General features: G+C 32.7%; 1 protein-coding gene and 1 long non-coding RNA gene across 2 annotated transcripts; both read left to right on the top strand.

Annotated features, from left to right (window-relative positions):
- The first annotated feature begins 180 nt into the window (after positions 1-180).
- Positions 181-7,783, top strand: LOC134723516 (uncharacterized). Its single transcript, XR_010108099.1, has 4 exons — positions 181-264; positions 2,949-3,039; positions 4,154-4,311; positions 7,540-7,783. It is a non-coding gene; the product is annotated as an uncharacterized LOC134723516 (long non-coding RNA).
- Positions 7,784-13,992: 6,209 nt separating this feature from the next.
- LOC134722780 (zinc finger protein 501-like) lies at positions 13,993-17,744 on the top strand. The gene is made up of 2 exons (XM_063586407.1): positions 13,993-14,112; positions 16,347-17,744. Exon 2 carries the CDS (start codon positions 16,392-16,394, stop codon positions 17,742-17,744), a length of 1,353 nt encoding a protein of 450 aa, XP_063442477.1. The 5' UTR covers positions 13,993-14,112; positions 16,347-16,391.
- The last annotated feature ends 1,917 nt before the right edge of the window (positions 17,745-19,661 follow it).

The following is a 19,661-nucleotide window of genomic DNA, read 5'->3' as shown; positions in this document are numbered from 1 at the left end:
AGGACAGAGATTACAACTAAAAAAAAATGCAGGACAAAATTTTTCATCCTAGCACAACCCCCCCCCCCCCCCCCCCCCCAAAAAAAAAATCAAATGGTAGCTCCTTAAATTAACAAAAAAATATTATTTCAATATACCAGTCGGACGTATAAAACAAACCTGTCTGTTTCAGTTGTGGAAGTCGACGTAGTAGGCATACGTTCTGAAACTGCAGATTATGATATTTTCACTGGTACAGTTGTGAAAATTTACCGAGGCAATGAGGTAATGTATTCCTACAGATAACTTTGTCATCTATCATAGTTTGATTGTCTTCTACAAAGAACTTTGAAGATACGAAAAAAGAAAAAAAACATTGCTTTATATTTAGTCTTAAAATAAGAAAAAAATACATTGAACAAAACTGAAATTTACAAAATTGTACTGTTTTAAAAAAGAAATCGAAAGAAAGATAAATAAAATTGAGAATGGAAATCGGGAATGTGTCAAAGAGACAACAACCCTACCATAGAAAAAAACAACATCAGAAGGTCACCAACAGGTCTTCAATGTAGCGAGAAATTCCCGCACCCGGAGGCGTCCTTCAGCTGGCCCCTAAACAAATATATACTAGTTTAGTGATAATGAACGCCATACTAATTTCCAAAGAAACTAAAATTAAAATAATACAAGACTAAGAAAGGCTAGAGGCTCCTGACTTGGGACAGGCGCAAAAATTCGGTGGGGTTAAACATGTTTGTGAGATCTCAACCCTCCCCTAAACCTCTAGCCAATGTAGAAAAGTAAACACATAACAATACGCACATTAAAATTCAGTTCAAGAGAAATCCGAGTCTGATGTCAGAAGTTTAACCAAAGAAAATAAACAAAATAATACATAAATAACAACAGACTACTAGCAGTTAACTGACATGCCAGCTCCAGACTTCAATTAAACTGACTGAAAGATTATGATTTCATCATATGAACATCAGGCACAATCCTTCCCGTTAGGGGTTTAGTATCATACCATCATGACGTATATGAGAACAACTGGTTCTTGAATTAAAGTGTTTAGTTCCGATGCAAAGACCGTATAAGTGAATCAATATTAACGCCAAAATATGCAAACTTTAATGACCTGACAACCGTATCGTAACTATATCCCTTCTTAATAAGTCTATTCAAAGGTTTTGTTAGCTTTGGAGGTGAAAACTGACACCTTCGTGCTTTTAAAGGAATATTTCCATAAAAAAAATTGGATGTGAAATGCCTGAATGTACATGTATAAGAAGTCTGCATTTTGGGCTATATTTACGAATGATGTCCTTATCCCGATGATAAAATTTAGTAAATGTTTTAACTAGTTTGTGATATCGAGAACTCTGGTGTAATAATTTTTATTAAATATATTTAAAATACAAAAATTTCGAAGAAACACTGACACAAATATTTATAAGATATATTTAAAATACAAAAATTTCGAAGAAACACTAACACAAATATTTGACATTTGTCACAACTCGACCCAACTTCCAAGCAAGGACCGAAGCTCATAAACTCGGCAATCAACGCAAGACTTCGGGAAAGTTCGGAAGTTGACAACGACCTATTCCGTCCCGTAATCTACCGGATTCAACCGAGAATAACCCAATTTACAATCGTCACAACTCGACCGATTCCGTACCGTAATATACCGAATTCACCCGAGGACAGCCGATTGAAATATAATGGTGTTTTCAAGTGCTGCCGAAAGTATATAGCAATTCTTGTAACATCAATGTCAAACATCACGTTTCTCAATATAGTACAAAAATCCTGAATCGGTAATGTTATTTATCGAGGACAAAGACCTAGATTGTGGCTCTGACAAATGGGACATTACCGTAGTCAGTTTGTTGGGTCCATAGTAACCGAGTTTTGCCATAAAACTAAGATGTTTACAATTGATCTCTGTAATGTTAAGTTCTGATCACTCAATGCTTTTGATTTTGACGATACGAGAGATTTATCGCATCGAATAGGAGTATTTTCAACATTTTTAATTTGAACTGTAAAGCGACGAATCACGTGTATTTTATTGTAAGCGTTCCCTGCGCGATTCTTGTTTTCAATATGACATCCGCTTTGGCAAGTTGATTATTTGTTGGACAAGAGTTATCGGGCGTTTTCCGTTTATTATACTTAATCTATTTCAAACATATCTAGAACGTATTCAATATTACACACTTATATATAAATATATAAATATGTTTGTGGCAATATAGTTTTGTATCATTCTGACATTTGCAAGCTCTATTTTTAACAATTTGGGATATTATTGCTTCTCAGGTATCGTCAGATCGTTAAATGTAACTTACTTAATATTCACATTAATGTCATTGGCAAGATAGCGCAATAAGCATTTAAAATTTGTATTAAATTTATCATTCTATTTTTATTTTGTTGTTATATTTGATTACAATACATATATTCAAATTAGGGTTTTTTAAGACTTGGAATACATTTATTGAAAATCACCTGAATATTATTTACCTTGTATAACCCAGGGAAGTATCAACAAGGAGCCCTGTGTTAACAATGATCCATCGTCAAGGGGTAAACGTTAGACTATATTATAAAAAAAGAATTGTTATATTTTTTCCATACATAATTTATTTATTCATATTAATTACACAGACAGATTTTGCTTATAAGTATTTATAACAGTCTACAGTAAATAAAATACATCAAAAGTCCCCAAAAGACACAATACTATCTACACAATAATTTACCTTTATTTATTATTGACATTTTTGTTTGTTTGGTACTTTTAACACCTGGATTACATTGTAATGTGTCGGTCAGTGATTTTAGAGGTCACATGCTCGACATTCAAAATATTTAAGACATTTGAAACATGCGCTCATTGAGCAACTGCTAATCATCAAGGTATCTATATGATATCTTGTTTTTTTTTAATATTACAGGCAGATATTCCGATAGGATCTAATATAACATTTACAGCGCGCGTTTCAGAGTGCATTCGTAATCAGTTTAAAGGAGCGTATATTTTTTCTGGTAAGTTAAAATGTTCATACCTAGCTGGATTGATCTGCTCTTGTTAATCTATCAAATCCTCAAATAATGGGTTGTGGAGTATGATACATATATCATGATAATTCATTACATATTACATTCAATTGTTGAACTTTCAAATACTTGCAAATTATAAAGATGCGTTTTTTTAGAACTGGACACTTTCTACCCGAAATTGAAGAAGAAAAACGGATGAAGTCTGCCTCCGAATGGGGTATTTTCTCGCAGTGTTAAAGACTCATTGGTGGTTATCCTTTGTTTGGGTTGTTGTCCCTTTCACATATTTCCCATTCGATCCATTCTCAATTTCATTAACAGAATTGATGTCTATTAACATATGTGTTGTGGGCCTCAACCCTTGTCGTTGGTCTGAATACTTTTTCTTGTTTTGGGGGGACTATAACATTGAAGTCACGCTTTTCAATATTGAATTTTATTCTACTGTGGCCATTCAACAAGAACATGTATGACAGACAACATTCATCCATTGGCAATTCTCGGTAGAATCCACTTCTCTCCCCTGAGGGTACGGAATTTGTCGAAATGAGACGAATGTAACTGTTCGCCGCCGACCAGCAAAACGAATGTATACAGTCCCGTAAAATAGCATAAACAGGCTTAATTATGTCCTACATTTCCGGTAACCAGAAATACCAAATAGAGGTATATAACACATGTTCAGCATCCTAATAATACCTGTTCGGAAAGCCTAAACACATTCTTTATATGTACGATTCTAATTTTTGTTCATAACAAAACAAAAAGAAGCCAAATAATGAAATAAACTGGACATTTTTTCATACCAACATTTATTCCTGTTTACTTCACATTTTCAAAGACATCTAAGCCCTATATACATGTCATTTATGATAACGCAACACTTATTGTTTCATTTTATACTGCCAACTAGTAGAACATAACACGCTATTTGCATTATGGAAACCAAAACTATAATGATCACGATAGAAATATGTGTAAATGATTGTCTTATTCTTTTACAATAATTATGATTTTCAAGTAAATATGAAAATGACAAGTAAAACGGAAACCATTTGATATTTCTTTTTTATCAGTAAAAGTTTATTATTAATTTTAGGAGTTTTAGGAACAGTGCTTGCCGGTCATTATGATATAACTTTTTGTCAAAGCATAAGAATTCGGAAAGCAATAACATCGGCCACAAAACTGCAATGGATTGAACATCTTTTGAAAAAGTTAAAAAGTATTGGATGTGAAGGAAAACACCACTGCTTGGTATGTATATAAATGTTGTATAACTATATTTCTTCTTTTTATTTTAAAGATTTGCCTTTCTAAAACAAGAAATGTTTAATTTTAATTTTCTTTTAATGCAACTTTTCGTAACATTAGTTATACACGACTGGTGCCACATGTGGAACAAGATCTACTTACCCTTCCGGAGCACATGAGATCACCCCTAGTTTTTTTGTGGGGTTCGTGTTGTTTATTCTCTAGTTTTTTTATGTTGTATCATGTATACTATTGTTTGTCTGTTTGTCTTTTTCATTTTTAGCCAGTTTATTATAGATTTATAAGTTTGAGTGTCCCTTTGGTATCTTTCGTCCCTCTTTTATACTTATTGTCTGCACCCGAACAATCAGAGAAACAAAGATAAATGAATTGCAAAATTATGTTTTCATTCTATTTTTTATTGTATAAAGCTTGATTTTAACCAGAGACCCTCCTTAAAAAAACGTTTTTTTTTATAAAAAACTAAAAAGATTTTAAAACGAGGGTTTCCTTATCAAGTAAATAACCACTTTCCATGGTATGCTTTTCAACGGCCTTCAACACGGAGCTTTATTTAAAAGCTCATTTTTAATGTATTATAAAACTTGTCCGATTGGCAATTTCATGCATATATTTGTTGTTTGCTTGATCACAAATCCCATAAGACTTTTGTGTCATATTCTAGAATGTTAGACTTTGGATATATGTTCAATTTGTGAAACATTCTTTTAAACTTGGCAGTTAAAGTCTTGTAACTCTAGAGGTTCAAAACAAGGGGGAAAACAAAAAAAACAACATAGAGGAACGTTAAAGAAAATTACTACAAGTATACTTTAGTGCGTATGTGATATGTTCAAAATAACTTTAATTCTAATTTTAATTCCCTTCACTCAGGAACGACATACAAAAAGTCAAAATCAAAAAGAGCTTTTTTATCAATCACAAAAATAGTGTAAACTTAAGAATAAATTGATTTAAGCAAACTCGAGCTTACTGAGTGAAACATCTAAAAAAAAAAGTAACCTAAACTTTTTTGTAAAAGTCCAGTATCTCTGGAACGACAGACGAAAACATTATTAACATTATTAAAATATAGCAGGAGGTTTTTACTGCTAATCCATTTTAATGAAAATATTAAAAGCAAAAAAGTAAAAGTTAGTATACAGTGTAGACATACATGACTTTTTTTTGTGTTAGCGTATGTTTACTTGTGTTAATATGTCTTTTGATTGGATCAAGTCATTTCAGTTGATATTTATAGTGTGCTTTTCTATGTTGTGATGTAACACTATTGTTTCAGATGAGGGTGAAGGTTTGGTACCATTACACGTTTTAACCCACTGCAATTGTTTGCACCTGTACTATGTCAGGAATCTTATGTTAAGAAGTTGCCGTTTGAGTAGAGGGGCATTATGTTTTCTGGTCTGTGGCTCGTTCGTTTGTTTGTTCGTTCGTCCGTCCGTTCGTTCGTTCGTCCCGCTTCAGTTAAAGTTTTTGGTCAAGGTAGTTTTTGATGAAGCTGAAGTTCAATCAACTTGAAACTTAGTACACTTGTTGCTTATGATATGATCTTCTTAATTTTAAAACCAAATTAGATTTTTGACCCCAATATTATGGTCCATTGAACATAGAAAATGAAAGTGGGAGTTTCAGGTTAAAGTTTTTGGTCAAGGTAGTTTTGAAGAAGCCGAAGTCCTATCAACTTGAAACTTCGTTCACTTGTTGCTTATGATATGCTCTTTCTAATTTTAGTGCCAAATTAAAGTTTTGACCCTAATTTCACAGTCCATTTAACATAGAAAAAGAAAGTGGGAGTTTAAGGTTAAAGTTTTTGGTCAAGGTAGTTTTTGATGAAATTGAAGTCAAATCAACTTGAAACTTTGTACACATTTTCCCTATAGTATAATCTTTCTAATTTTAATGCCAAATTAGATTTTTACCCTATTTCACGGTCCATGGAACATGGAAAATAATTGAGTGGGGCATCCGTGTACTTTGGACACATTCTTGTTTTTAGTAGATTAGACTGTTGGTTTTCCAATTTGAATAGTTTTACACTATTTTACACAATTTTCTGGGCCCTTAATACATCTACAGCTATCTTGTACTGTGTGAGCCAAGGCTCCGTTCTTTATTTTGATAACTTGATTGTGACTTGAATGGTGAGTTGTATTATTTGCCCTCATGCCATATCTTCTTATATATACTAGTAGATACATGTAAAAATAGTATTGTTTGCTGAACGGCGGTATTGAGGGATGGGCTATGGTTTACCATTATATATATGATCCGTAAGAGTAAATAAACCAAGGATTAAATTATAAGGTCACCTGGGTAAAAATACTGCTGATTGAATACTCCTAGCGAAAACAATCGAATGATTAAAACTGTCACTGAGCATGACAAAAAGCAAATTATATTAATGCATTATAGTGTTCTTGAGTAACATTGTGTAAGGTCTGATCAATTTAATCAAAAGAATTAAAATGATCTACAAATGGTAGAACAATGACATGTAGAATGTTTACAAATAACCTCATAGAACGAATACCACGTATGGGTTTTCTCATTGTTAAAGACCGCAGTGTTGCCTATAATTGCTTAGATCCACTTTATTTGAACGTTACTGGATAGGTGTCGAATTAGTAATCCTTTCACATCTCCTTATTCATATTTATAAATCATTATGAAAAATGCTAGCCCGAATTATAATGGTTAAAACAGTTTTACTGGACTTACCAACGCATTATCCAAATTATCAAAACAACAACCAGTCTAAACCGTATAAGCCTTTACTATAAATAAATCACTGCGCAGAGAAAATATAATACATGTCACTGCAGACACGAAATGAAGAGTTAAAATTAAATTTCCGCATGTAGTTCGATTCAGTATAAAGAACAGAGTATAACATTGTTCATAAATTCAGTAAACCTAGCGCAAGCCAAAAAAAAAACACCAATTAGATATTTATATAAAATGGGTGTCTTGCATATATATACAAAACATATGCAATGATGTAACGTTATTTTCAGTTTGGGGAATGAACAAAGAAATTCCTAATGATCCTTATGAATGGGCGAATTATGTTAAGTTGTACACACTGTTGTTATCCAACGACATGAATAATGTAAACGATTTGTTCATCTTGCGACTACTGAGAGCAGTTATTTGGTTGTTTGACTGCGTATTCCTACACTGCTGATTTCATTTTTAATCATTTATTTACAGGCACTTCCGGATATACCTAAAAATAAGGACGTGAAAAATGCTTGCCTCTTTCCCGTCACTCCAGCCAACACAACTAACTGTTATTTAGACTGGGGTGCTTGTCTGAGAACGAATTGCAACGTCCCGTGTACATGGTTCTATGCAGAAGGTTCAAACTGTGCTGAGGGCGACCCTAATCCTGATGTGGTTCCAGCAATCGAAGGCTAAGAAGAACAATAATATTTATTATATAATGTTCTGATAAATAAATGATAGCAAAATGTATTTGGTGGTAATTGATGAATTTCTATATCTTATGATAGTATGCTTTTTTACAAAGAGAACATTTTTTGTTTACCGATTTATTGATCATTGATTGCTGGTTGCTATTTTCAGTGACAATTTTCCCTATTGAGTGTACCCTAATAAAATTGAGAATGGAAATGGGGAATGTGTCACAGAGACAACAACCCGACCAAATAAAAAAACAACAGCAGAAGGTCACCAACAGGTCTTCAATGTAGCGAGAAATTCCCGCACCCGGAGGCGTCCTTCAGCTGGCCCCTAAAAAATATATACTAGTTCAGTGATAATGAACGCCATACTAATTTCCAAATAGTACACAAGAAACTCAAATTAAAATAATACAAGACTAACATATATTAAGATTATATACATGTATTTGCCTGTTGCAAGTCAAAGTCAAACTATGTTTGGAAGATGTAATAGTGTATGATATTCACAAAAAGGAGATTGGTTTATTGTTTCTTAATAAACGTCGAGATGCTAATATTTCCTGCAAATGCAGAACAAGAAATGAGAAGCTGGTATGAATACAACACATTAATTAAAGCTAAACAAACAGAACCATGGTATATAGAAAATAAATCAGAAAAAAGAAGAAAAAACGTCACAAAATAAACAAAAAAGATAAAGAAACATACCCAACCAAAGTTCGAGGTGAACTCGTTGGCTTTGAAAGTGGTATTCACTATTTAAACATTTCAAGTTAGAGTAGGAATTACTTTTCATTTCAATTTTTCCAAGGAAAATTGTACTGGGAACGTAATATTTGGTCTATAACAAATCTATATAATGTGAAATACTTCAATACCATTCGAAAAACCAAGGTGTTTAATATAGGTAAAACATGATAAAAAAAAGCTATATTTACTGAAATACTTATCATAAATAAAACAAAGATTATGATAAAATTGAGAATGAAACTGTGGTTTACGTCAGAGACAATAACCCGACACAAGTACAGAAAACAGCCGGAGAACACCAATGAGTCTTCGCAGCGAGAAAATCACACACCCGGAGTTGGTCCTTCGGAGGTCCCTTAATAAAAATGTTTACTAGTTCAGTGAATAAGAGGTCATACTTTACTCCAAAACATATAAATGAACTAAAGGCCCTAACTTTGACATGCAAGAAAATGCGGCGGGGTTAAACATGTTTTGTAAGATCTCAACCCTCCACCTATACAAAATGTAGCCAATGATGCTTAGACTGCCGAATGCAACGAAACATCTTTAACTATTTCATGTATAAATCGTATGGAAACCAACTATAACAAAATTGAGAATGGAAATGAGGAATGTTCCAAAGAGACAAGGACCCGACCATAGAGCAGACAACAGCAGAAGGTCACCAACAGGTCTGCAATGCAACGAGAAATCCCCGCACCCGGAGGCGTCCTTCAGCTGGCCCCTAAACAAATATATTATTTATACTATTTCAGAGATAATGAACGCCATACTTAACTCCAAGTTGTACACAAGAAACTAAAAGTTAAAATAATACAAGACTAACAAAGGCCAGAGGCTCCGGACTTGGGACAGGCGCAAAAATGCGGCAGGGTTGAAGATGTTTGTGAGATCTCAACCCTCCCCTATTCCTCTAGTCAATGCAGAAAAGTAAACGCAGAACAATACGCACATTAAAATTCAATTAAAGAGAAGTCCGAGTCTGAGACTACTAGCAGTTAACTGACATGCCAGCTCCAGACCAATTAAACTGATTGAAAAATTATGTCTTCATCTTTTGAATATCAGGCACAATCCTCACCGTGAGGGGTTTAGTTTCATACCATCATAACATATATAACCCGTGTGATGTACCTCTCTAGTCGTCAATGTGTTCTTTAGTCCTATAAACATAAGTACCTGCATAAATATGGTTATTCGTTATTAAGGATTTTATTTTTATCAAATAAAAATTGCTTCTTCTAAAGAAATAAGAATGGAAACCGAGAATATGTCAAAAAGCATCTAGTACTACTTTACCAAAGAGTAGAAAACAGCCAAAAGCCATCAGCGTATTGTACTACTCTTGGGACAAAATATATCAAAATTAAAGAAAAAATCATCAGCTCTAACTTAAAATATGGACAATTTTATGTTAAGGATGTATCCTTCTGACGTTTCAGTCTCGTTGAAATCTCGTTCTGGAATTATTTCTAAAATATGTGATACAAGTGGAAAATATCAATGAATTTTAAAAATGTTATAATCAAACTTAACTCTGTGAAAAAATAAGGTATTTCCAACGAGTAGTTTTTGAGTAATCAATTTTTCAAATTTTTTACCAATCGAGTCAGTCTTTTGGGCCAAAATCTTGAAAAAATGGATGAGGGATACATCCCACATTCCTTTTTTGTTTCCAAATTTCTTAGATATGTATTTTTTCAATCATTTATAACAATCATTTATAACAAAGAAGTTGAAAAATGTGGAAATTGTACTTAAAACGGAGCATAATCACAAACTTACAAAATTGACAACATGGTAAATTTGACACAAAAAAGCATCAACGTATGACAAAACTTTCTTATATGAACACCTACCTATAGTTTTTTTTAGTTCAAATTTATTCAGATTGGTCCCCTTCATCTTTATTGAAAGTATGACAAAAATTTTAATTTTGAATTTGTGATTTTTTTCATGATAATAGCCCCAAAATAGGTAAAAATTGATGAAAATGGGGAAAACCATCAAAATTGGGTACTTTCAAAGGGCAATAGCGAAAACAGAAGTGCACCACCATATGATTTTTTCTTCCCATTTATTTTTTTACAGTCATAAAAACCCAAAAATCAGGTTTAGAAAAAAAAATTAATTCTAGAAATGTTTGGCTCCTCAGAGGTGTACATCCTTACGGGCGTCTTGAAATCTTTTGACAGCTTCCGAAACTCTTTATCTTAGTATTCTTAGAATGTTTATACCACTATACACACACTCCTGATAAATAAACTGCATTTATATGTAATATTAAAAACCGTTCTCGGAAACAAATGAGCTATTTGGGTAAACATTTGAAAAACACTTCATATAAATTCATTAACTAATAAAAAGAAATATTTCAGTTTTATTTATTATGAGATAAGATAAAAAAGTTTTATTTCCTTATCATAGGGCGGTCATAACAAGCATGTGATCACATAAAGTTAAAAATAAAAAGCCTTTCTCTTCCACTCGCATACACTCGCACATACAACTATGGTTCTGATTAAGGATGATTGATTTAACAGTACAACACGTAAATGAAAAATAAAATACAGATACAAATGTATTTTTATTTTTTCGTGAGGAGAGCCAGTTGCCCACATTGTATATATGGAACAAAGGATAACTCTTACTGCCCAGAAAAGAAAAAAAACCAAACAATTCAAGTTTAATGTGACAATAAACTGGTGAAGACTATAAATAAGTTTTATAAGTTTCAGTTAAGCAAATATTTAGTTTCTCAATGTGTAAAATGAGGATAGCAATTCACATAATTTAGAGTTAAAATGAAGGCTATTGTTTGACATGAGCCAAATAAGCAGATTAATATCGGATAGTTGCATGGGATGAATATGGGTATTTTGTAAACAGTTCATCAAGAAAGGTTTTTCTTTCCTTATTATAAAGGGTACATATAAATAAAAAATGTTCTTCGTCTTCAACCGAGTTCATTGTACTGGCATGTTTTCTCTGATCTTGGCAGTGTAATATTTTCGTTCGAAACGGTCTCTCTCTAAGCGGAGACAATGATTATTTATTCTAAATCTAGTAAGTATGACTCTCTTGTCCCTGTTCTTAATATTGAAGTAATCTTCAAAAGTGAAATTATGTTTAAATTTAAAGTAGTTGCTCAATTTACTGTGATCATCTTTTTTTTAGGTCTTTTTGATAGCACCAATATGTTAAAAAATCAGTTTTGATACGTTTTCTAAGTAAAATTTTGAATTTATTTTTACTGAGTTTTCTACTGAGTGCTAAATTTAAACCAAGTTTTTCACTAAAAAAGTTTATGTTTGCATACCACGATTGATTAGCCACATCTTTATCAGAGTAACTTTCAATATTAGCATGAATTACTATGTTAATACATAAAGGAAATCTACCTAGCTCTGATATTACTCCAATATTTATGCAATTTTTGGAGACACCAAGTACATATTTGCAAAATTTAAGATTTAATTTATCAGGTTCTCAATCTTTGAAAATTTTAAAAAGATGCATGCATGGCTCTTCTTTTTGGAGTCAAATTTAACATACCCCATATTTCACAGCCATATAAAGCTATTGGTTTAGATTAAACATATTTATTTATAGTGGATTGGGAAACAAGTTTTGCAACTTATATTACTGATCCCTTTCCACTTTGCGGGTGCGAGTGCTGCCTTGTAGCGGCATTAGCCTACTCTTTTTCGAAATCGACAAGGGCTCTCTCTTAACACGGGTCAGACATTTATCGTCCCCTTCCGATGGACTATCATCGATTCCTCAAGACCATAATCGCAAATGGTGTCAAGGGAGAGCCGAAAATTGAGTTACTGAAATTTTCATCCCAAACGGGAATAGAACCAGGAACCTTTGTGCTAGTAGTCCGATGCACTAACCGCTACACCACAGCTTTTGGTTTGATGGTGTGATTAAATATATGACGTAAAGTCTTAATAGATGGAGAACATGACTTAATGTTTTTGTAAAATTTAAAAGAAGCCTGTATACTTAGTCCTTTGTCATATATTTTTTTTCTATCTGCATTTAATTATCCAGTATTAGTATGAACTAACCCCAAGTATTTATAGAATTGCACACACTTTATTCTGTTTGCATTTATATTAAATTTATCTGACAGTAGTCTCCCTTTTCTATTGAAGATTATAGTTTGTGTTTTCTTTGTGTTTTCTTCAAGACACCATACATTACAATATTGGTATAACATATTAAGTTTGTTTGTAACCCCTTTTTATTATCTGAAAATAACACCAGGTCATCCGCATAGAGAGGGCAAGGTACATATTTATTATTTAATTTTAAACATTCACAGTTGTCCTCTAAAGCTTTGGGTAAATCGTTTATGAAAAATTTAAACAGGTTACGACTTAAAACATTCCCTTGGCGGACTTCAACTTTTGAAAAAAAATCAGTTATTTTATTATCTACCCTCAAACAAAGTCTGTCCGCGATATACATACTATTTAAGGATGTTTGCTACTCTGTTAAAAAATAACAAACTTTTCGAAAGACTGTAATGAATTGAAAGTATATAAATAAAGAAATTAAAAAAGAAGAAAAAAATGGAGGGTCTGTGTACTCGTTTTCAAGATATAAGCCATTGAAAATTTGACGGGAAATTTTTCGCTCTAGATTTTTCATATATTTAACATTGCACCTTATTTGTTGAAAATACTATGAAAAAATAACTAGAATTTTATAAAATTTTGAAATATGGCTTTTTTAACTTTATGTAATAAAATTATAAAAAGAAAAGTAGGGGTTAGTGGGCATTTATTTTTAATGACAATACATGGATAAAACCAGAGGATTCCGAAAATCTGTCAAAAAGTCCAAAAAGTGGAGGAGCAAACATCCTTAAAATTCAAAAGAAAAAAAACAGCAATATTTCCCTCTTACAATTTCAACATGATACCAACGTGAAGCACTTTATCAAAGGCTTTACGAAAGTCAACAAAGCATGTATATATACATATATATTTTTTTGCTACCACAGTTTGAATATTTATTAACAATGCATTTTAGAACTTGTTCTCACATAGAACCAAATTGTTAATTGAAAAATAGAGTGATGCTCAGTACTTTTCTACTAAAAACAGTATTTACTGATACCGTTGAAATATACAAATGTGGATAATGTTATTAAGCTTTTATTCATTTCATAAGAAACAAACAAAGAAATAAAAAGTTTTAAAATTAAAACTGATCTCAAAAATAAATCAAGACCAATTATTTCATATGAACAAATCATTTTTATTACACGAGCATTTTTCATAAAAAAAAATATTCAATTTATCAATACTCATAAATCAGATAAGATTACAACACACCTGGGACATACATATGTGAACTTTAATGTCAAGAAAACAATATATGAGTTATTATTGTATTGTTAACCAAATTCCTTACGGCTGAAATCAAACCATTACTTATAAACTATTAATAAACTGTTTTTGACGTGGTCGTCCTAATGTTCAGAGGAAGGACATATATATCACGTGTAGATATAAATCTTCGGTTGGTATAAATATTAATTCTTCAAGAATTACATGTAAAACAAAACTAACAAAATAACCAATACAAGGTAAGGATTTATTTAGTCTTTGTGTGAAAAATAGCTGATTCTCATTTAAAATCATACGATACTTCAAATTTAACATATTTAACAAAACATGTCCTTCATGTATACATATATATTTATACATTAATGTGTCCTTCGTGTATAAAATATACTTGGTTTTACATTATTCATGTTAGGCCCTTTATGAGTTGTTGTTCTGTGCGAGTCAAGGCTCCATGTTAAAAGCCGTACTTTGACCTACATGTATAATTGTTTACCTTCACAACTTATGACTCTTTGATTGGATATTTGTCTCATTACCAAATCTTCGTATATCTATTGAATTGCTATGTGTTTTTTGTTAAATACGTGTCAATAGACTTTCTTTTAAAATAAGATTTTTTCATGAGCATCTCATATATATGTACGGCTGTCGAATTATTGTCCTTGTGTTCTTGTGCTCGCCGACAGCTTTTTTGTATACAATAGAGACTATACAGATACTAAAGGAACATACAAACTCATAAGTGGAAATTTGTGAATGCGAGGGGGGGGGGGGTCTCTCATATCGCTTATTTTTCACGAACTCTCTAATTTTATTTATTGTTTGTCAATAGGCAGCGATATAGCAACCAAAGATTTAGATAAACAATCTTAGAAGTTACTTTTTGTCGATTAAATTTTATGAAGTCGAAATTAATGTTCAAAACGTATAAATTGGACCAGAGACATATAATACAATATTATATGTCTCTGATTGGACTAATTAAAGTATGTGCATGCTATGGGTCAATGATTTCTGCAGCATTATAATAACTCAGACTAGAAACTCGTTCGAACGACTTTTAAATAAGTATATTTTCATCCCCAACTAATACCTACAATTAACAATGATATTTCTTTTTTGTGCTGATTAGGCATAAAACTACCATCAACCAATTAATCATACTAACTCTGAAATAACTTAACTAAAGAATAACTCTTAAAACGAAGTTTGCTAATTCGAGAAATATTTCCTAGACTATCTACATGTAGACGAAAAAAGTATTTCATTTCTCAACTTCCTGGATATATAGTATAACATGTGGATAGGGGGACGTGAGTTGGAGTAATTGTGTGTGGAGGGGGGGATTCCGTAATTTTTATATTCTGCAAATTTTTCGGACATTTTTTCCATTTTTATTTTGTTTGCCAATCATTTTCTTTGTATTGTATAGAAATAATGGCACGCTCTCGTTGTGACAACCCCTGTAACAAATCTATGAGGGGTTTGTTGCGAGTCTGAAAAATAGTCCATCATCTATCAGGCCTCAATTGTAGAACGTAACGTTTTAATGTATTACGTAACGTTTTAATGTATTACATACATGTTGTTGTTACAATGTACTGTTTTGGGTCAGAAAATGCATTCATATTTTACCACTTGACGTTTAGTAAATGCCGCTGAGCTAGTGATGCTTTACGGACAGTTTTCATGTAATAATATGTATACTCTACGGTATAATGAATATTAAATAGATAATTTTTATAACCGAATTTGATGCGGAATATATATTTTTCGACATATTACTTTCATTGGGTTGGACATCTTAGTACCAGGCCAAACAGGAGCAACGAAAATAAGTAAAATTCAAGATTTTTAATTGGTAGAAATTAACCTGATCCACAAACTGCACTGTTTATACATTCGTATTAACTTTTGGTTTGTCGTAATTGACCGAGTACCAGGATGTCTTACGGTTGTAGGTACATGTACCATGTCAAAAAAATATAGTCGGAGTCAAAGGTCGGTTATATGAAAATAGATTATTGTCAATTATTTAAACTGAACTCGTGTTCGGTTAAGCTTTTTATGCTGCCGTCAAAATAAAATTTTGACGGGACGTATTATGGTATATATACAAATGTCCGTCTGTCTGTCCGCCAAAAGTTGTTTCCTATGATCATCAAATGATCTGTATTCTTTTTGGTGAAAATAAGATTTAATTTTTTTTGAGTTACGAGACTTAATAACTTAAACCAGGGGGTAGATCGCATGTATCTTAGAAACTATTCATGATTCTTACATAAAACTTGACACACAAGACGACGGCCGTGTCATGTGCTCGGAGCAAAGCTGTTTTTTTTTCACTTGCTTTAGAGTCTTACTTCATTGTAACTGTTTTACGTTACATCAAAAGCATTCTTAAAAAAACTAAGTGTATTGGATTCAGCAAGCTTCACTACATATTTAAGTACAATTGCTTTATTCATTTCAGTTTACCTCGTATGCTTTATATTACAAATCGACAGACACGTTTAAAATGAGCCTAACGAAAGCATCAAACATTGATGAATATACTTTAAAGAAGCAACTGAGTATAGACCAAGATACCTATATGAATAGAACATTCAATACGTGTCAAAAGGACAGTGTTAAAGCTTGCTTAGAACTGACAGACGAGAACAGATCATCTATGTTATCTAAACAAGAAGAAAATATAGGCGGACACGTAGAATTTGAACATGACAACAGGTCAGAAGTGTTTGATGAATCTTCAAACGATGTAAATGATACTTCATATTATGAAGATGAGAGTTCAAATGATGAAGAAGAAAGCAACGATCTCGACTTTAAAAAGAAAGCATGCCTTTTTAAATGTAAATTATGCGGGAAACGATTTCAGAGCAAAGCCAAAGTACAAATACATATGTCCTCCCACACAGGAGAAAAACAACATAGCTGTCAACTTTGTGATCAAAAGTGTATGACACAGCAAAGTCTGTATTCACATATTGTAGCAGCACATCCGGATGAAGCTGGAGATTTAGCACGATATTCGTGTGATGTGTGCAGAAAGAAATTTCATAGTAAATGCAAATTGTTAAACCACTCTAAAACCCACTTAAAACAGATTCTGCCATATCAATGCAAACTCTGTCCGAAACGATTTTTGGTACTTAGTAGACTGAAGACACATATGAAAACACATACTGGTGAAGGATTGTTTACATGTAAAATTTGTGATAAAGCATATACAAGCCAAGGCTCGCTTAAATCTCATATCAATAATCACACACACGAGATTGAGTATAAGTGTGAAACTTGCAACAAAGTCTTTTTTACAAATGGCGGTCTAATAAAGCATAGATTAACACATTCCGATGATCGACCATGGAAGTGTTCGATCTGTGGTAAAAGATTTAAGCAGAATAGTCAAATGCATCAACATATGGAATCCCATAAACCGAAAGAGGAAAGAAAACCTAGAAAAATTACAACGAAGGATTTCAAATGTGAAATATGTAATAAAGCATATAGTTGTAGTTCTCATTTGGTGAAACATATGCAAATTCATAATGGCGAACAATACACGTGTGAGGTTTGTGGTAAAGATTTCGTTAAACAGATAGCCTTGGATATTCATATGAGAGGTCACACGGGTGAAATGACTCACAAGTGCGAAGTTTGTGGGCGTGGATTTGGTTGTCATGACTATCTTAGACGTCACATGAGAACACATACGGGTGAGAAACCTTATAGTTGTGACGTATGCGGGGCTCGTTTTACTCAACCAGCTGGCCGAAACAGACATAAACGAATACACACGGGTGTATGGTGTACCATTTGGTTCAAAAGGTATTTTTATCGATTAACCGGTACTATTATCGGTTAATCGCTATTTTTATCGGTTAACCGCTACTATTATGTCGGTTAACTGCTAATTTATGTCGATTAACCGCTAATTTTATCGGTTAACCGCTGTTTTATCGGTTAATCGCTATTTTTATCGGTTAACCGCTATTTTTTTAACATAATCAATTCTAATTTAAAGTGTATACACATAATAACTTATTATTTTAAATGAGTAAGTGATTGATGGACAAATTGTATCGCTCAACCTGTTAAAACAGTAGTGTGGATTGTTTACGCCTCCCATATATCTATTGTTGGCCAATCACTCCCACCCAAGTTATAGAATTGTTAATCGGCAAACGAACACATAACACTCAGAAATAGCGGTTAACCGATAAAATAGCGGTTAACCGATAAAAATAGCGGTTAACCGACATATTAATAGAGATTAATCGGTATAAATAGCGGTTAACCGATAAAATTAGCGGTTAACCGACATATAAATAGCGGTTTATCGATAAAAATAGCGATTAACCGATAAAAATAGCGGTTAACCGGTATATAAATAGCGGTTAACCGACAAAAATACCTTTTGAACCAAATGGTACACCATACGGGTGAAAAACCTTTTAAATGTGACAAATGCGACCGTTGTTATAGTGACAAATATTCAATGCAAAAACACGCACTTCTGAGTCACTCAGAAAATCCTGAACTTAAATACAAATGTGATATTTGCTCAAAACACTTTACTTCAAGATTCGGATTAAACTGTCACTTAAAATCAATACACGATGGAACAAAAGATCAAAAATGTGAATTATGTGGCAAAGCTTATACTCTGAAAACTTTTCTTCAGAAACACATGAAGAAGATTCACAACAAATGATGCATATTAAAAAGATGGATCATTGTTTTATGATTTTTTGAAAAATTAAAATATTTGTTTGTCTTTTTTTGTTTGAGTATATCATTTGTAAATATCATTTGTAAATTTATCTATAGATATTGAAAGATGTGGCATGAGGATCAATGAGACAACGCTCCATCCATGTAGCAATTTATAAAAGTAAACCAATTTAGGGTAAGTTAGGGCCTTCAACACGGAGCCATGGCTCACACCGAACAGCAAGTTTTAAAGGGCCCCAAAAAGTACTAGACTACATGTAAGTGTAAAACCATTCAAACGGGTTAACCGACGGTCTAATCAATATAAAAATATATATTTGTTTTGCTTTTGATGATTGAACTTTGTTATCCGTGCAAACACTTTGACCTCACGATAAGCACATTTCATGGAAAGAAATTCATAAGACGTCCAGTAATACACGTCTATAAAGCTTGGCTATATAGATGTAGATTGGTACCCGGTTGTAATTTGATAGGTTTGACAACACTTTATTATTTGTTTATATATATCAAAGGCATACTGAATTTAGAGGGAATCAACAACCTAGGCTAGACGCCAAATAAGGTACATATATGGTAGATATGTAAAAATTTTGCAGTGTTTGATCATTTTCGTATTTATCACAATATCCCAGACAACATGAGTATGTTGGCCCAACATTGGCACAACGTATACCATTGCATTGACCCATCGTTGTATTTTAACGTTGGCCCAATGTATAAGTGCAAAGTGGGCCTACGTTGGCCCAACATGATGGCTTCATGTTAGCCCAACGTTGTACGGTTATATGCAATACATAGAGCCAACGTTGGCCCATTGTATGAAAAACGAAATCCATGTTGGCACAACGTTGGACCAACGTAGAAATATATTTTCTTATGTTGGCACTATGTTGGTCCAAGGTAGGTATTTCTCATTTTTATGTTGGCAATACGTTGGTCTATTGTTTCAACCAAATTACAATGGATGCTGCATGAGGAGCTGTATATGATAAATACTCCAGAGCGCATTTGATCTTTTTTTGTATTCAAAAATGCCAAAATTTAA

The sequence above is a fragment of the Mytilus trossulus genome, chromosome 6 (genome assembly GCF_036588685.1).
Source record: "Mytilus trossulus isolate FHL-02 chromosome 6, PNRI_Mtr1.1.1.hap1, whole genome shotgun sequence".
NCBI lineage: Eukaryota > Metazoa > Mollusca > Bivalvia > Mytilida > Mytilidae > Mytilus > Mytilus trossulus.
Note: the sequence above shows the minus strand (reverse complement) of the source record. Positions and strands in the feature narration are given on the sequence as shown.